General features: G+C 35.6%; 1 protein-coding gene across 11 annotated transcripts in view; it reads left to right on the forward strand.

The window, feature by feature from the left end:
• Positions 1 to 18,876, forward strand: part of PALS1 (protein associated with LIN7 1, MAGUK p55 family member) — a 101,933-nt gene that overhangs the window by 64,089 nt on the left and 18,968 nt on the right. For all 11 annotated transcript variants that reach the window (XM_054448629.2, XM_054448628.2, XM_063651697.1 and 8 more), the window contains 6 exons: positions 3,089 to 3,166; positions 3,676 to 3,822; positions 4,118 to 4,279; positions 5,219 to 5,296; positions 14,210 to 14,393; positions 18,499 to 18,570. In XM_054448629.2, coding sequence (XP_054304604.1) covers positions 3,089 to 3,166; positions 3,676 to 3,822; positions 4,118 to 4,279; positions 5,219 to 5,296; positions 14,210 to 14,393; positions 18,499 to 18,570 — 721 coding nt within the window. The remainder of the gene's footprint in view (positions 1 to 3,088; positions 3,167 to 3,675; positions 3,823 to 4,117; positions 4,280 to 5,218; positions 5,297 to 14,209; positions 14,394 to 18,498; positions 18,571 to 18,876) is intronic.

Genomic DNA, 18,876 nt, shown 5'->3' on the forward strand with positions numbered 1-18,876 from the left:
ACATGGTGAAACTCTGTCTCTACTAAAAATAAAAAAAACTAACTGGGTGTGGTGTCGGCACCTGTAATCCCAGCTACTCGGGAGTCTGAGGCAGGAGAATCGCTTGAGCCCGGGAGGCGGAGGTTGCAGTGAGCCAAGATCATGCCATTGTACTCCAGCCTGGGCGACAAGAGCGAAACTGTCTCAAAAAAAAAAAAAAAAAAAAATACTATTATAAAAACTATGAGCAGCATGATCTCATTTTGGTAAAAATAAATGTCGAGAGTAAAGAAGGGATATATACATAGAAATTTTCTCAAAGTTTAGGTGCTGTGGGTACATTTTTGGAGTAACTGGCTTTATTGAGATATAATTTACATGCACTTAAAATGAGTGTGTTTTATTGTATATAGTTCAGTGTATTTTGACATATATGTACATCTGTAAAACATAAAACTGCCATCAAGTTGTAGAAGCATCCATCACTCTGCAGAGCTTCTTTCCCATGGCCCTTTGCGACGACCATCACCTCTTTCAATCCTCAGGCCCTACGAATATCCACTGATTTGCTTTCTGTTTTACAAATTTGTCATTTGTGGACATTTCATATAAATGTAATAAGACAATAGGTAGTCTTTTCTGTCAGACTTCTTTTGCTTAGTATAATGTTTTTGAGATTCATCCATGTTGTTCTTGTATCAGTAGTTTGTAAATTGCTGAGTATCATTTCATTCTTTGAATATCCCACAATTTGACCACTTACCTATTGATGGATATTTGGGTTGTTTCCTGTTTATGATTCTGGTAGGTAGGTAATGATATCTTGTTTTGATTTGCATTTACATAGTGACTAATGATATTGAGCATTAGTCTATGTGTGTATTGGCTATTTCTCTATCTTTTGTGAAATATCCGGTCAGATCTTATTTCCATTTTAATGTTCTTGAGTTGTAAGAGTTCTTAATATATTCTGGCTACAAGTTCTTTGTCAGATGCATATATCAAGGTGAATATTTTGGTAAAAACAAGTAGAAAAATGTAGGAAGGATATATACCAAAGTGATTATCCCTAAGTATAATAAAAGTCCATTCTTTTGCTTCCTTCCTTTTCATTATCAATTTTCTGATTTTTCACATTTAACATACATCATTTTTATAATTAAAAAAAAAATTAGTTTTAAAACACAAAAGGATCTTGCCTCTGAAGGAAAACAAGGAAAAGTGGTATAGCTAAAGAAGAGTACAAGGTCAGGAAAGGGTATTTTTAAAGATAAGGGATTAGAGCATTTTTATAGGCCAATGGAAAGCAGCAGTAGAATAAAAGAATAGCCTTTTAATTCCTTAACACCATTGTAGAAGTAGCTGATGATATGTGTTGACGCTAGAATAAGCAACATATAGGTTAGTAGGGCAGTGGGTAAACACGGGAGTTCTAAATTTCTTTAGAAGGGAAGATCTCAGAGATGTTTAGGAACTGACTTAAAAGTGGGAATAGGGAAAAAATCTCTAATACAGAAAATTATTATTGAGCTGACTCAGTGTATTTTGTACACCCTTGGTACATTTTTAATCCAGAATTATCTTCCCATCCTCAGAGTTTCTTCAGCTATCAAAAGGTGTATGATCAAGACTACAAATTTCATTTAAAATTAATGTACACTTGATAAACTTTAAAAGGGAAAATACCCTCTTTTAAAAACAACTTTTAGTTACCCACAGTCTTAAATCCTGGGTCTTAAAGCCTTAAAGCTTTGTCCATTGTAAGATTTTAGTTGAGTTCTTGAAGAAGATAATATTTGCTCTGCCATCCTGTTTATACATATAGAACTCTACAATTAGAAATATAATTTTCTAAGTACCAAAACCTGAGGACAGACTGGTTTTGGTACTGTCATTGCTTTGATCCACTTGCTGTGGTAAAATTAATTAATCCCAAAATTATCATCTCTTGGGTTTCATAGGGAAATTACTGATAAAATGATTTAAAATAGCCATAAAAGGTATAGAATTACTGCGTTCCTGTGTTAATGATGAATTACCTTTTTTTTTTTTTTTTTTTTTTTTTGAGAAAGTCTCATTCCATCATCCAGGCTGGAATGCAGTGGCACCATCTCGGCTCACTGCAACCTCTACCTCCTGGGTTCAAGCCATTCTCATGCCTCAGCCTCTTGAGTAGCTGGAATTACAGGCACACACCACCACGCCTGGCTAATTTTTGTATTTTTAGTAGAGACAGTATTTTGCCATGTTGGCCAGGCTGGTCTCGAACTCTTGACCTCAAGTGATCTGCCTGCTTTGGCTTCCCAAAGTGCTGGGATTACTGGTGTGAGCCATTGCATCTGGCCTGTTTTAAGATTTTCTTAGTCAGTCTTTGAAGCACCATAAATAGTAGGTGCCATTCTAAAGATAAGGAAACAGGCTAAAAAAATGTATAACGAAGGGGAGTTTATCCTAGGAAGACAAAGATTTCTTGACCTTGGGAAATTTAATGTAATCCATTATATTATGGTGATTGTTCCATTACACTCATATAAATTCATCTTGTTAGACTGTCACTCTTTTTTTTAAATTATATAAAAAAAATTTATAAAATAGAGACAGGGTCTCACTGTGTTGCCCAGGCTGGTATCAAACTCCTGGGCTTAAGCAATCTGCTTGCCTCAGCCTCTCAAAGTGCTGGGATTACAGGTGTGAGCCACTGCGCCTAGCCTGACTATAACTCTTTAAGTTGTCATCTCTGATTTTAAATAGTCACATAAATTATTTAAAAACTATAAAATAGCAAGGTAACTGTTAGGACAGTTTTTCTTTTCTTATGTAATTATTATTAATGAATTTTATGGTATGTTGGGAGAAACTTTCAAGATGGAAATATTTTGTCTATAGGCATAAGTACCAAAATCTTATTTAGTGTTTTTTTAATAAGAAATACTGTTGTTTTATCCATAATAACAAGATTGAAAACTCTCATAATTCTTTTTAGTGATTTTCTTTCTTACAAGTATTTTTATTATTTTAATTTGTACTTAAAAAAAATGTAACCCTGCATACAGGTGCTGCTGATACTTCCTATAATCTAGGAAGAATAATCTTTATTTTTGTTTCTTAGGTACAAACTGTTTTGAAGCCAGTTCATCATAAGGAAGGACAAGAACTAACTGCTTTGCTGAATACTCCACATATTCAGGTAGAAAATGGACAGAATACTATATATGTGGTTTTTCCAGCGTTCTTCTTTTATTTTTTTAAATCAAAGACTCCAGGGCTGGAAGAGATGTCAAACATTCTCTAGCCTATTTTGATGTTTACAACCTCATCTATAACATAGTAGTTATTGTTGGATTATATATTTTCAGATTTAAAATGAACCAAATTATTTTTGAAACAACTTTTTCTTTAAAAATTAGGCAAAAATTCTTCTCCCCTTTGGTTGTATTTTCTGTAAGTTTTAATTATCTAAGGTGTTTAGACCTTTACATTGATGTTATCTTACGAAGTTTAATAAGCATTTTAGACTTTCATAACCCATTCCAGAGTATGCCCTTAGTATACTTAACACATCTTTATTATTACCTCTAATTAATTATAGCACTTTTAAAGATTTAATGGTCAGAATACTATGTACATAGGTTAAAAATCACTCTGCAGAAATAAATCATGCTGTTACTTAAAATGCCATGGATTTCTTTGAAACAGGCACTTTTACTGGCCCACGATAAGGTTGCTGAGCAGGAAATGCAGCTAGAGCCCATTACAGATGAGAGAGTTTATGAAAGTATTGGCCAGTATGGAGGAGAAACTGTAAAAATAGTTCGTATAGAAAAGGCTCGTGATATTCCGTTGGTAAGTGTCCCACATACTGTTTTTAAACAAGTGCATTTTTCTGCTGTTGTGTGCTTCAAAAGTCTGGTTAATTTCAGAATTCTAATGAATAGAGTATTTCTGAAGCAGAAAATGTGGGGGAAATGGTCAACTTTTAAATCTAATTACGATTACTCTAGTTGTGTAAATAAATTTTTTCTTAAGATAACTGAAGGTTAGTATTGTTGAATAGAAAAAATAGGATTTAAAAATAAAGAAATGCTTAACAAAAATTGTATTATTTTTATTTTTAAATTATACGTATATATATTTTTAGGGTGCTACAGTTCGTAATGAAATGGACTCTGTCATCATTAGCCGGATAGTAAAAGGGGGTGCTGCAGAGAAAAGTGGTCTGTTGCATGAAGGAGATGAAGTTCTAGAGATTAATGGCATTGAAATTCGGGGAAAAGATGTCAATGAGGTTTTTGACTTGTTGGTAAGTTGACACAGCTAGAAGAATAATTGATAGCTTTTAGAAAGCTCTTATTAGACTTTAGAATAAAATATTTTTAAAATAACTGTTAAGAGCACTAGATGATTTCTAGCCTGATTTTTCCATGATGTAACTGTCCCACAGTATTTGTTAGCAGTTTTATTTTTGGGTGGTACCACTGATATTTTTTTACTTTCTGATGTATCACTATCACATATATTTTATTTTTCTGGAATCAGTAATATAACTCATTAATTCACTCAGTACATATTTATTGAGTGCCTAATATGCACTAGCCACTTGGGAAACAGTAACAAAACAAAAGTCTGTGCCCTCATGATTTTTTGTGTTCTTTTATTTTATTATCTGTAATTGATTGTTGTTTTCCTAATAATGTTAGACAATAACAGTGCTATAGATCTGCAGTGTCCAGCATAATAATCACTAGCTACATGTAGCTATTTCTGTTTAAATTAAGTAAAATTTAAAATTCAGTTCCTTATTCACACTAGCTGCATTTCAAGTGCTGAGAAGCAGTATGTAGCTAATGGCTACCATTATTAAGATACAGAAATAGCACATTTTCATCATTGGAGAAAATTCTATTGGATAGTGCTAATATAATCAGCAAATCATTTCTAGACATCCTTTGAGGGCAATTTATGATCACTTTGTACACACCCACAGACTAGATTTATGGTCCTAGTTATTCAGCATCTGTTATTACAGTGGAATCTCTACTACCTACTGATTCTGTTGTAAAATCTAGAGACATCTTCACACACTTATTTTCATCCAGCCCCATTCATTGCTTTGGTAGAGCAAAGTGCTGCTGGTCATCTAAGTCTGTGGATAGTCCAGTTTAGGGAATATAGATCATAAAATCATGGAATGATTTTCATAAATGCAAATTAAAAAAATAACCTGATCTTTCTATTACAGGCTGATATGCATGGTACTTTGACTTTTGTTCTGATTCCCAGTCAACAGATCAAGCCGCCTCCTGCCAAGGAAACAGTAGTAAGTGATTTTTAAATGTTCATTATTTATGTGTTCCATGGCTGCTGTTTACTTCTGTTACTGTTTGCTGTTACGGAAATGTCACTAAGTGTTTCCACTACTCAAATAGAGATAAATTCAATCATTTTTATTTAAATAAATATGAAATATCAATGTTTTAAATTAGTAAACGCTGCACCTTTTTTTTTTGGAAGGTGGAAGATGGAATCTCCATCTGTTGCCCAGGGTAGAGTGCAGTGGTGTGATCTTGGCTCACTGCAACCTATGCCTTCCAGGTTCAAATGATTCTCCTGCCTCAGCCTCTTGAGTAGCTGCGATTCCAGGCACATGCCACCACACCCAGCTAATTTTTGTATTTTTGGTAGAGACGGGGTTTTGCCATGTTGGCCAGGCTGATCTTGAACTCCTGGCTTCATGTGATCTGCCTGCCTCGGCCTCCCAAAGTGCTGGGATTACAGGTGTTAGCCATCACATCCAGCCAACTCTGCACCTTTTTAAAATAAAAAGTAGAAAATAATTTCAGTTTCAGAATTTTTTTTTTATAGTTATAGTTGGGTTTACTTAACTTAGTATGGAGTAGGGCAAGTGCTTTTAAAAAGTATGTGCAACCCTTATTTTAGAGTATATTGTTCTGTTAGACATTTACTCAGCTAGACCTATTAAAAGTTAGGCTCCATTACCATACAGTCAAGCAGTTGCATTCCAAAGTATATATCCAAGAGGACTGAAAACATATATTCACATAAGAACGTCTACATGAATGTTCACAGCAGCAGCATTCATAGTAGCTAGAAAGTAGTAACAACCCAAATGTCTGTCAGGTGATGAATGAAAGACAAAATATGTATGTATGATGGGATATTATTTGATAATTTTAAAAGACTAAGGTACTGATACATGCTACAGCATGGATGAACCTTGAAGAAATTATGCTGAGCGAAGGAAGCCAGTCACAAAAGGCTATGTATTGGTTCATTTATACAAAATGTCCAGAATAGGTAAATCCATAGGAGAGAAAGCAGATTAGTAATTCCTTAGATGTGGAGATGAGGAGTTATGAGGGAATGGTGATTGCTAATCAGTACCAAGTTTCTTTTTGAGGGGACAAATACGTTTTAAAATTGTTTGTGGTGATAATTGTACAAATCTGTGAATATACTAAAACCATCCAATTGTGTACATGAGTGAATTGTATATGAACTATATATCAATAAAGCTATTTAAAAATGATAGACTTTAAAGTGTTGAATTAACATGGAAGCTTGATGTATTGCATCTGTTATTCTTAACTTTAAAGCATAGCAGTGTGAGAAAGAACAGTTTCATTTTTCTCTCAATATTTCATCACAGGTATGCTTTATAGTTTGGCTATCATTCCATGTTTTCCCTTCATATTTTACAGAACATACTGAAGTTGATATTGTATCTGCAGCCTACTTTATGTTTACAATTTTTTGCAGGAAGAGAAATGAGGAAATATAGTTTGTCTTTGAATTTAAACAGCTTGATTTTCTGTGCATTGTGCTGTTCCCTGTATCCCTTCTGTGTATAAGCCCTGAACTTCAAAAGTAGCTCTGCAAACTGAGGAAACATAACAGAGGAGGGTTGGAATATATTCCTACTTACTTATCCACAATAATCCATCCCTCCTGAGTAAATGACTTTTGTCTTTTGAGAATAAATGTCAGAAGTTAAGGCATTTTTTTTTTGAGGTGGGATCTGGCTCTGTTGCCCAGGCTGCAGTACAGTGGTGTGATCACGACTCACTGCAGCCTTGCTCAAGCAGTCCTCCTACCTCAGCCTCCCCTAGTAGCTGGAAACACAGATGCATACTACCACATCTGGCTAATTTTTTGTACGTTTGGTAGAGATGGTTTTCACTATGTTGCCCAGGCTGGTCTCGAACTCCTGAGCTCAAGTGGTCCACCCACCTTGGCCTCCCAAAGTGTTGGGATTACAGATGTGAGCCACAATGCCCAGCCAAGACATGTTTTCTCAACATTTTTTTTCCTGCTATTCATGCGGAATCTGGAATTCTGTGAAAGCCATTTTTTTCATGGATAGAATTAATCGAAGTGTTACATTGAAACTTGTTGATTCTCATTGTATGCAAAACAGAATATCAAAGCAATTAACTTACACAGATTGTTTCAACCTAAGAATGAAATAACTTACTTATCCTTTAGTGGTTATTTAACCACCACCTTTCATTATTGATTAAGAATAAAAGGCTGGTTTAATCTGAAGACCAAAGGAATATAGGTTCATGATGAACAATCTCAGGAACTACTTAACTGGAAAATGAAGTAGCTTAAAAAGGAATAAAGTGGGAGAAAGGCAAAATGCCATGTCTATTCCTTTTAAAATGCAGCTTTTCCTTTTCTTTTTACTTGGAGTCTCACTCTGTCACCGAGGCAAGCAGTGGCACCATCTGGGCTCACTGCAACCTCCGCCTCCCAGATTCAAGCAGTTCTCCTGCTTCAGCCTCCCTAGTAGCTGAGACTACAAGTGCATGCCACCACATCCAGCTAATTTTTGTATTTTTAGCAGAGATGGGGTTTCACTATGTTGGCCACGCTGGTCTCGAACTCCTGACCTCAGGTGATCTGCCCACCTTGGCCTCCCAAAGTGCTGGGATTACAGGCATGAGCCACTGAACCCGGCCTATTTTCGTATTTAAAGTAGGGTTCTTTTCAGAATAGAGTGATTTGCAGTATTTTTCTTTTCCTTCTTTTCTCTTTTTTTTTTTTTTTTTTTTTTTTGAGACGGAATCTTGCTCTGTCGCCCAGGCTGGAGTACAGTGGTGTGATCTTGGCTCACTGTAACCTCCGCCTCCTGGGTTCAAGCATTCTCCTGACTCAGCCTCCCAAGTAGCTGGGATTACAGGCGCCCGCCACCACACCTGGCTGAATTGTGTGTGTGTGTGTGTGTGTGTGTGTGTGTGTGTGTGTGTATTTTTAGTAGAGACAGAGTTTCACCATGTTGGCCAGGCTGGTCTTGACTCCTGACCTCTGATGATCCGCCCACCTTGGCCTCCCAAAGTGCTGGGATTATAAGAGTGAGCCACCACGCCTGGCCCCTTCTTTTCTCTTTTTATTATGAATAACTCTCAATTGCAATATATCTTGCCAAGTTTTGTCAAATCTAACTGGCTTAAAATGAACTGCTATTATTAAAGCTCATTGAGGCTGTCCAGAAAGGAAACAGTAATAGGAAATCATAATCTTGGTTGACATATGCAGAATAATTATCTATGGAATTAATAATCTAAAGAAATTAGAACCAATTTATTGAGTATCATTATGGTACAGGTCAGCATCTGTTGAGAGCAGCAGCAGATATCTTTCTGATTTATGTTTTGTGATGTTAGAAATGTGTTTAAGACAGATATACAAAATAAGTGTTATCTGAAACCCCTATATAATCACTTGTTGAATTATAATGTCATGTATGGCAGTAATAAGCTGTGTCAGGAGAAGTGCTCTCTTGAGTTCTTAAATTTCTTTTGTATCACACATAGCGATCAGTGGCTGCACTTTCAGTAGCAGAGGGCACGAGTCTTGGCACCTTTGTATTTCACTTCCTGAGTAACTGGCACATTTGATCTAGGAAACGGATACATTATTCAAACTGTGCAGTTTCCTTCTCTCGGCCTTTTTTAAAAAAGGAAGGATTGGATTTCCCAGACTAGTTTGTAAAACTTTAGATTATTCTATACTATAATAATATGTAGGGAGGACATAATAGACTTATCTGAATGGGATTTTTTCATTTAGTCTAATGCCATAATCTAACAAGGAGTGTACTTAAATGAAGAAGGATCACTTCGCTTATTAGTTACAGAATATGTACCAGAAAATTAACAGATTATTGATTGTTTAATACATATAAGCTATTATTATGATTATGTACTCTGTGCCAGGCACTACAGAGATAACTGTGTTGTAAAGAAAAGTTGAGAACCACTGCTATCAAATACATTGCTTTCCCATTATAGGTATAAAAATGTATTAACAAAGACATTTATTTCTTGGTGGATGTGGGGAAAGGAGGAATTCTAGTGTTGTGTGGAGATACTTAAAAACTTGCTTGGTGCTGTAAAGGCTTTCCTTGACTCACTTTCACTATTTTCTTTTCTACAATGAACTTTAAGAGTTAAAGATAAATCTGCGATAGTAAGAGATACAGAAATAAAAATTACAAAGAAAAATATTTTGGTAGAGATGTGGAATCAACCTACCCATCGATGATAGATTCGATTAAGAAAATGTGGTATATATACACCATGGAATATGAATGCAGCTGAAAAAAAATGATATCATATCCTTTGCAGGGACATGGATGGAGATGGAGGCCATTGTCCTTAGCAAACTAACACAGGAACAGAAAACCAAATACCACATGTTCTCTTATATGTGGGAGCTAAATGATGAGAACACATGGACACATAAAGGGGAACAACACACACTAGGGTCTTTCGGAGGGTATTGGGTAGGGGAAGGGACAGGATCAGGAAAAGTAACTAATGGATACTAGGCTTAATACCTGGGTGATGAAATAATCTGTACAACAAACCCCCAACACACAAGTTTACCTACGTAACAAACCTGCAGTTGTATCCCTGAACTTAACAGTTAAAAAAAAAACATGTAAAAGGTATAAAAGCCAACCTAATACTTAGACATAATAGAAAAGGGAAAAACCAAACTTCCTTTTTTTTTTTTTTTCTTTTTTTTCTCTTTGATTTTGAGGGCGTCACCAATGTGATAGCCTTACCTTTATGGGTACTAACTTGTCCACTAAGCTAATCCCAAAGTTGTCTCCCAAGTGCACTGTCCAGGTGGTTGTGCCAAATTTATACTTTTCCAAAGGAGTGTCCATTGAGCAAGTGGAATATAGATCCTGAGTTTTAGATGATCAGTACTCTCCAAATATTTTTTTCTTTTTTTTTTTTGGAGACAGAGTTTCACTCTGTTGTCCAGGCTGGAGTGCAATGGTGCCATCTTGGCTCACTGCAACCTCCGTCTCTCGGGTTCAAGTGATTCTCCTGCCTCAGCCTCCCAAGTAGCTGGGATTACAGCTACCCTGTACCGTGTACAAGTACCATCTACTGTGCCACCAGCTAATTTTGTTTTATACCTTTATCAATTAAAAAACATTGAACATGCCCCCTCCCATATTTTATATATGTACTACTCTACTTACTATCCCAAATTACAATATAAGACAAGTTTTATTAATAAGTAATTCTAATAGCCTTCTTGATTGGTTGAAAAACAATATTTTGGAACATTGAATTCCTAAAAAAAATGTAAATAAACTGATGAATCACCCCTATACCCTATCCCCATTTCATCATTAGGACTTCAAATGTGAACAGCTTATAGATATTAAAAAAAGGAAAAAGAAAATGTTGGGCTGGAAGATAATTGTGTCAAAACAGTTCTACAATTTGAAACGTAAACAGAAGATTTTGTTTTGTTCAGAAGCCAAATACTGTTTTGATCAGATATACTGTTCTAATATTATTATAGCATTATGAGGCCCTGGACCTTTCCTATGAGGGTCAGTTTATTTCCTTCATTTTAAAGGGGCTTTTTTTGTTGTTGTATGAGAAACAAAATAATTTTGCCACTAACAGGAAAGATTGGTGGAGATAACTTCTAGAACTGGTAAGAATTAATCAGTGGAATATATGGATAGAAGTCATATAGTATCTGTTAAGGCAATACCCAGACTTTAACTCATTCAAATCATTAATTTTTCTGATGTGAAATAAATTTTCCTTAGGAAAAATTAATAAGAGATTTTTCCTCTTAATTTTAGGAAAGTAAGAGCTTTTTCTCTTAATTTTAGGGTATATTTTAGATGGGACTAGATAAACTTGTCACATAAGTAAAGCATGTTCTCTTCCCAGCCTGCACAAAGAGGGGCCCTATTCCAAGCCAGTTAAATCGGAATAGTTAAGGGATGAGAACTGCATAGGCAAGAGTACATGGAAAAGCATCTCTAGGTGATTTTGTTGGCCTATGGCAATGGTCATAAATGTAGATATTCTCTCCTCATGGATCTTAATTTCTCTCAGGGTAGTAGTTCCCTAAGATTGCTGTACCTAATAATTACCCAAGGAACCTGATTAAAATTCAGAGTCTGAGAGTCTGAGATGTGGCATGAGAATTCAGCATTTTAATAAACATCCTAGGCAGGTGATCTGAGCAAAAACACTTTGAAAAACAACATGCTGGGTAGGCTTTCAGAAAGTGATTTGATAAAATTGTCAATCAAGATTGACAAGCACTTTGATTTGATCTTTGAAAAATCTGGTAAAATTGATCTCTCCACTACTCAAAGTGATGCCTAAAATTCCATTTTTAGATTCTAAAGTTTTTTTTTTTTTGGCAAAAAAGTAACAAACAGATTCTAGAAGTATTATTAATTGATAGGATGGTGCTCAAGCACATTTAAAAAAAAAAAATTTCTAGATAATACTACATATGAGATTTTTCCTCATGCCAAGATTATAAATTTGTATAATCTTTTTGCTCAATCTCTTAACTGTGTTTTGATTCACTGCTATCCCACACAACTTTTTAAAATTCATTTTTAGTGCTGACTCACAAAGATTTCAAGATTTTAATAAAAACTATTTTTTCACATCTAGAACAAGGCTCTTTAGGGCACTTTGCATTTAGGATGAAGGCACAACACTTTCAAATTTGGTGTGGTATCTTAACTATATTTAGTACAAGATTATGTACTGTGCTATTCCACGTATATGAATTAAGATACAGGGGAAAATAATCAGTGTTTCTAGAAATCAGGATGATGTTTATCCTTGGAGGGGATGGGATGGGTAGTGACTGAAAGAGACCAGGTGGGGCCTCTGAGGTGTTGGTGATATGATGGTTGTTGATTTGGATGCTAGTTACACAGGTCTGTTTAGTTAGTGAAAATTCACTATGCTATACACTTATGATAATGTGTATTTTTTGTATATCAAAAGTTACTCCCAAAAGGCATAATAACATTTAAGTTTTACTGGTAACTGTTTAACTTTTATATCTTTGTATTTTTAACTAGTTCATTTTTTAACCTTAGTTTCAGTTTGTATATTAGGACTCAGCTTTATCTCCTGTTTACAGAAGTTAATAAAATATTTCTTTGAAATTAAAAAAATTCTTTAATGACAAGCCAAATTTTTTTTAAAAAGCCATTTATCTATCTATCTATCTGTGTCTATCTTTGTCACTTAGCATTTTATCCAATTTCATATAGTCTGTGATTGACAGTACTCATTTTAGTCAGTATCTCAAGTGCTTAAAGAGCACTTAAAGAGTGCCCCTTTTGGGGCAGACTGGTACTATCTTTATTACATATAACCTCAATTATGGTGAGAGTAAAACACTTAAAGCTAAGGCCGGGCATGGTGGCTCGCGTCTGTAATCCCAGCACTTTGGGAGGCCAAGGCAGGTGGATCACCTGAGGTCAGGAGTTCAAGACCAGTGTGGCCAACTGGCGAAATCCTGCTTCTACTAAAAATACAAAAATTAGCTGGTGTTGTGGTGAGTGCCTGTAATCCCAGCTACTCGGGAGGCTGAGACAGGAGAATCACTTGAACCTGGGAGATGGAGTTTGCAGTGAGCCAAGATTGTGCCACTGAACTCCAGCCTGGGCAACAGAGCAAGACTCCATCTCAAAAAAAAAAAAAAAAAAAAAGCCAAAGCCAAATAACATTTGGATAGAAATGGACCTTGAATTCTTAGGCTGTTCGTCTTTTGCTTGGTTCATTGAGCCTGAACTTGGAATTTAACCTATGTGTGACAGAAATGCTCACTGCAAATATGTGGGCAGAAATGCTCGTTACAAATTTGTGTGAGATCTCATTAGATGAAGTAGGTTTCTTATAGATTTTGGAAGTGTCACATGCAACTTGCCCAGGTTAGGTAAAAATTAGACATGGAGAAGTTAAAGAGAATATTAATTCCTTTATAACTTCTTAGAAGTAAGAATAGTCTGTCATATCTTACAGAGGCATATTGGAAGAAATGGCATACGAAATAGCTTATAAAGTTCATGAGAGTTACTACCTGCCTTTAATGCTAAGTAGAATAGCACAATTCTTTGATTTATTCTGATTTCCAAAAACACATTATTAGCAAAAATTATAACTTGTACCGTTAATAATATGTCAAAGCCTATGTAGCATACAAATAAGAATTGATTATAAACTTGATTCAGTTAATTTTAGTCATTTGTAGTGTGCTTGTTTCATGAACATATCCTTTAAAAGAAACGCCAAGAGAGTTTAAGGCACAGCTGGACTGACAGTGGGGTCAAGAGACAATGACAGCCCCAGGGAAGCTCATATTTATCTGCTTAGATGAAGAGATGTGGTAAGGTAAAGTGTACCTTTTCTAGTAGCTGTGGTTTGGAAATTGCATACCTTATTGCAGAGTCATTGTTTTCACAGGTCAGGATTCTATTATATTTCTGCTTCTCTCAAGCTTTTGAGGCACCTTGTACCTCAGCTTGTAGCTGCGAACAGTGTTGTGGATATCCTTGTACATATTTGCAAGTCAACAGAGAAGACAACAGATCAGCCTGAAAAAAATATTGCCCCAAAACACTGTTACTTAACACCCTTCTTCCAACTACAATTTCTTTGCACTAATGAAAAATTGTGGCCAAGTGCAGTGGCTCACACCTATAATCCTACCACTTTGGGAGGCTGAGGCAGGAGGATCGCTTGAGGCTAGAAATTTGAGATTATCCTGGACAACATACTGAGATGCTGTCTCTATTAAATTTTTTAAAAATTAAAAAATAATAAAAAATTTGTAGCATCTAAATTGTATTCATATGAAACATTTTATATTGCCATTTATTCTTGTTTTTGCCCTTTTTATCTTTTAGATCCATGTAAAAGCTCATTTTGACTATGACCCCTCAGATGACCCTTATGTTCCATGTCGAGAGTTAGGTCTGTCTTTTCAAAAAGGTGATATACTTCATGTGATCAGTCAGGAAGATCCAAACTGGTGGCAGGCCTACAGGGAAGGGGACGAAGATAATCAACCTCTAGCCGGGCTTGTTCCAGGTAAGACACAATATGGTAGAAAGTACATAATATTAAAAGAACATTGAAAATGCAAGCCTTCACAAAGAAAAACTCACTATTTCATGCCTCTATTTAATAAAGTATTCCACTTACTTTTTCGTGTAGTTGGGTTTTTATGTTGTACCTGCAGCATAAGTATCTTAAATAGAATGTGGCCAATTCTTTGGCCTTTAGAATGGAATTATGTATAACTTCAGCCAATCCCATATTGTAGTACATTTCCTGTATACATATTAAGATGACCGTATTATCGAGGCAATACAACTTGCATTATACTATATACTATATACTATGACATTAATTGGAGCATCAACATGATTTTTGAGAAGGAAAGATGCATAACTTTATAAGGAATCAGGAAAAGTAACATCATAGAATTTATTACACCAAATGTGATCTTAGGGCAGAAATAAGATGCTCCAAATTTTTTATTGATGAAACTATCCCTAATTTAGACTAAACTAAAACTTTAGCTTACATTATAGATTAAGATTATCAAGGGGACATGGTTCTGAGAGTTAAGATTATATAAAATAGAACAAAGTACAGTCATGCATCACTTAACGACAGGGATAAGTTCTGAGAAATGTGCCGTTAGGTGATTTCATTGTTGTGCAAACATCATTGAGTGTATTTACACAAACCTAGATGATATAGCCTGCTGTACACCTAGGCTATGTGGTATAGCCTATTCCTCCAACCACCATCATATATATGGTTTGTTGTTGACTGAAATGTTGTTATGCAGTGCATGACTGTATGTAGATATAATTATTTTCTACAAATGGCTCTTAGAGTTCCCAGGATGGCAGTAGAATGAAGAAAGGAGAGCACAACTAAGGGAAGCATAATAAGCTATCAGAGAAGGCAAAGGAATACATACAGGATGATAAAAATAGGGATATAGGGTAAAGGGATAATAATTCATCCATTTATTTGTTAATAAATGCTGTTATGTCTGCACCATGTAAAGCACTTTGCCTGATGCTGAGATAAACTTCACTTCCATACTTTACTTGAAAGCATATCCATTAACACTTATGTATATTTTTTCTTCTGTGTCCCCTACTTTACAATATTTTCATGATATTGTCTCTGTTATAATTCTTTCTACTGTATATTCTCAGTTTATAAACTTCTTGAGGTCAGAAGCTGAGTCTTATTTGTTTTAAATCCAGATAATATATGTTAAATTAATAAATAAAAGGTGATTTTAAAAGTTCTCAGAAAACAAACAAACAAAAATTAAAAAAAAAATAGTTCTGCCAGAACTGCTGTTTCTGAATTAGACCTTTCAATGCTTTGCTGTGATGTTTTTCTGGCCTTATCTTTTATCTACAACATTTTTTAGTGATCATCTCTCCTACTCACACCTGAGGATTTTAAGCATAACAGATTTGGCTATAGACTTAGCCTTACACTGGATTTGACAACAAGCAATAGTTTAGGGGAGAAGAAGAAAAGGAGGGCATGAAAAAAAAGACTGAGAAATATTGACTATCACATACATAGTAGGAACAGAGGAAGTTGTCCAAAGATTTTAGACTAAGTTATAAGGAATTTCTTTTATCTCTGTAACTAAGCCAAAGAGACTTTTCTGGGTAACAAGAGATTTCAACATGATATTTACATTTATTCTTTTTTAGTATAAGGTCACAGAAAGCTTCAAATTTCTCACTTTAAAACTCAAAAGCTAGAAACAGATTTTGTCTATATCAGTCATATTTTAAGGAAGGAGGAATGGACTTCTTACATTTATTTTAGAGGATGATGCTAAAACCCTTGATTCTTCAGAGTAACAGTTACAGGACATTTCTCTAGAATCTTGGAGTGTTGGGTAGCCATCGTGGTTCTGCCTCAGGCTTGTGCCAAATATCAGTATGGTGTCTTCTTACCATGCCAAACTTTAGCCCATAAATGTTTAGAACTAGTGTTTGTTGATAGATTGATTTTCTGAAAGTATGTAGATTCCAATGATGACATTTCTAAGTCTTTTTATAAGACTAAAGATCTGCCTTAGAGTTTGACGATGGCTTTCCATCAGAATTAGATGGATTTTTTAAGAGGTCATTATGAGGCTGGCCCTGGTGGCTCACACCTGTAATCCCAGCACTTTGGGAGGCTGAGGTGGGAGGATTGCTTGAGCCCAGGAGTTTGAGACCAGCCTGGGCCACATAGTGGCACAGCTGACATAATGAGACTTTGTCTCTACAAAAAATTTAAAAATTAGCTGGGCATGGTGGTGCATACCTGTAATCCCAGCTACTCAGGAGGCTGAGGTGAAAGGATTGCATGAGCCTGGAAGGTTGAGGCTGCAGTGAGCTTTGATCACACCAGTGTAACAGAGCAGTCTCAGAAAAAGAAAGAAAATCATTTCCATCTCTCATTAATTTCTGCCTCTATTTCAGAATAGCCTATAGTTCATACTATAAAAAGTGCCACAGAAGTACATCATTGTAATGTTTTACATTTTTAATATGTAAATGATTAAAATTACTTTGTTCTTGATTTTTAAAACTCGGTTACTTATTTTTAATTTTTTTTTTTGAGACAAAATCTCGCTCTGTCTCCCAGGCTGGAGTGCAGTGGCACGATCTCAGCTCACTGCAAGCTCCGCCTCCTGGGCTCATGCCCTTCTTCTGCCTCAGTCTCCTGAGCAGCTGAGACTACAGGTGCCCACCACCACGCCCAGCTAATGTTTTGTATTTTTAGTAGAGACGGGGTTTCACCGTGTTAGCCAGGATGGTCTTGATCTCCTGACCTCGTGATCCGCCCACCTTGGCCTCTCAAAGTGTTGGGATTACAGGCATGAGCCACTGCGCCCGACCCCTTTAAATTTTAATACTCTTAAAATTTTCCTTCTGGTAATAGTTACTTGTACTAAGAATGCAGTCTTGGCCGTGCACAGTGGCTCATTCTCCTAATCCTGGCACTTTGGGAGGCCAAGCAGGGAGGATCATCTGAGATCAGGAGTTCAAGACCAGCCTGGCCAACATGGTGAAAACCGCGCCTCTACTAAAAATACAAACATTAGCTGGGCGTGGTGGCGGGCCCCTGTAATCCCAGCTGCTCGGGAGGCTGAGGCATGAGAATCCCTTGAACCTGGAAGGCGGAGGTTGCAGTGAGCCGAGATTTTGCCACTGCACTCCAGCCTGGGTGACAGAGTGAGACTTTGTCTCAAAAGATAACCAGGCTTCCTTTAATGCTTCTTATGTGTATCAAACTCAGTATTAATCTTTTTGTTAGTACACTTACGAAATGCACTAAATTCTACAGATTATCCCCACCTATGTAGAATTTGCTTATTGATTTTTAAGAATCTCTGACTTTACACTGAAAAAAATAGATTTAAAAATAAAACATAAAAGTGGAACCTCAACGTAATTCAGAATCTTCTAAGTGAAGCCACTTGTATCCTATAGGAAAAGACATATTTGATTTTAAGGTAGAGGTCTGAAAAGAAAACTTTTCAAGGTCAGGAACCTTGAAAGACTCCTATATTAAAATATTAATTTTGTAAGGAAAAGCACGTTTTTCATTTATGTAATTGGTAACTTAAAGGTGGAAATAAAAAATGGCTAACACATATACATACACAAAAGAAGAGGGATTGAGAATAATGCATGCAAGGGAATATACTGAATGGTTTCTTGGAATTGAATATGGAATTGAATATGTGTTGAATGCCCACATGTTGTTTTGGAAAAGTTAACTCCTAGAATTGTTATGCTTAATTTGAGATAATTCTAAAGGACCTAGAACCATTGTAAGATCCAAGATAGTACTTTTCCACAAAGTAAATGCTCAATGAAACCTTTTAAAAAGTTGAACTATTAAATTTTTAAATATTTTAGTAGATGATATATATATTCTAATAATACACATAGGATTTATTGAGCAGAGTTAATATTTTAAAAATTTGGAGGCTTACACATCATAGCTGACATTACTCCTGTGTTGGCAAAAGGATTTGGAAGGAAATATAAATGAAGAGATACATCTAGTGTTTTCCCTTCTTGATTAAAAAAAAATTCTTACCTTTTATCTTAAATATTTTACCATTCTTTTTCTTTCTGCTATTAAGGGAAAAGCTTTCAGCAGCAAAGGGAAGCCATGAAGCAAACCATAGAAGAAGATAAGGAGCCAGAAAAATCAGGTTAGACACTTGTATTTGACATTAGTAAGAGGTTTCTTGGGTCTTCTTCTGGAGCCATGTGTGAATCTGCATATTAGAACTGTGAAGAAAGAAGTACTCATGGAAAGAGTGATACAAGAGGCAAAACTGATTATCTCAGAACTGTAAAGAAAGGATAAGATTTAAGTATTAAAGATTATCTGTCTATACTGTGTAGTTAATTGAAAATTGTAAATGCTTTCCTGAAAAATAGTCTTTATACAAACAGTGTAATAAGTATTTATAAAAGTAAATTAAAAACAAGCTGGGTGTGGTGGTTCGCACCTG

This window comes from Pongo pygmaeus, chromosome 15, assembly GCF_028885625.2.
Source record: "Pongo pygmaeus isolate AG05252 chromosome 15, NHGRI_mPonPyg2-v2.0_pri, whole genome shotgun sequence".
Classification (NCBI taxonomy): domain Eukaryota; kingdom Metazoa; phylum Chordata; class Mammalia; order Primates; family Hominidae; genus Pongo; species Pongo pygmaeus.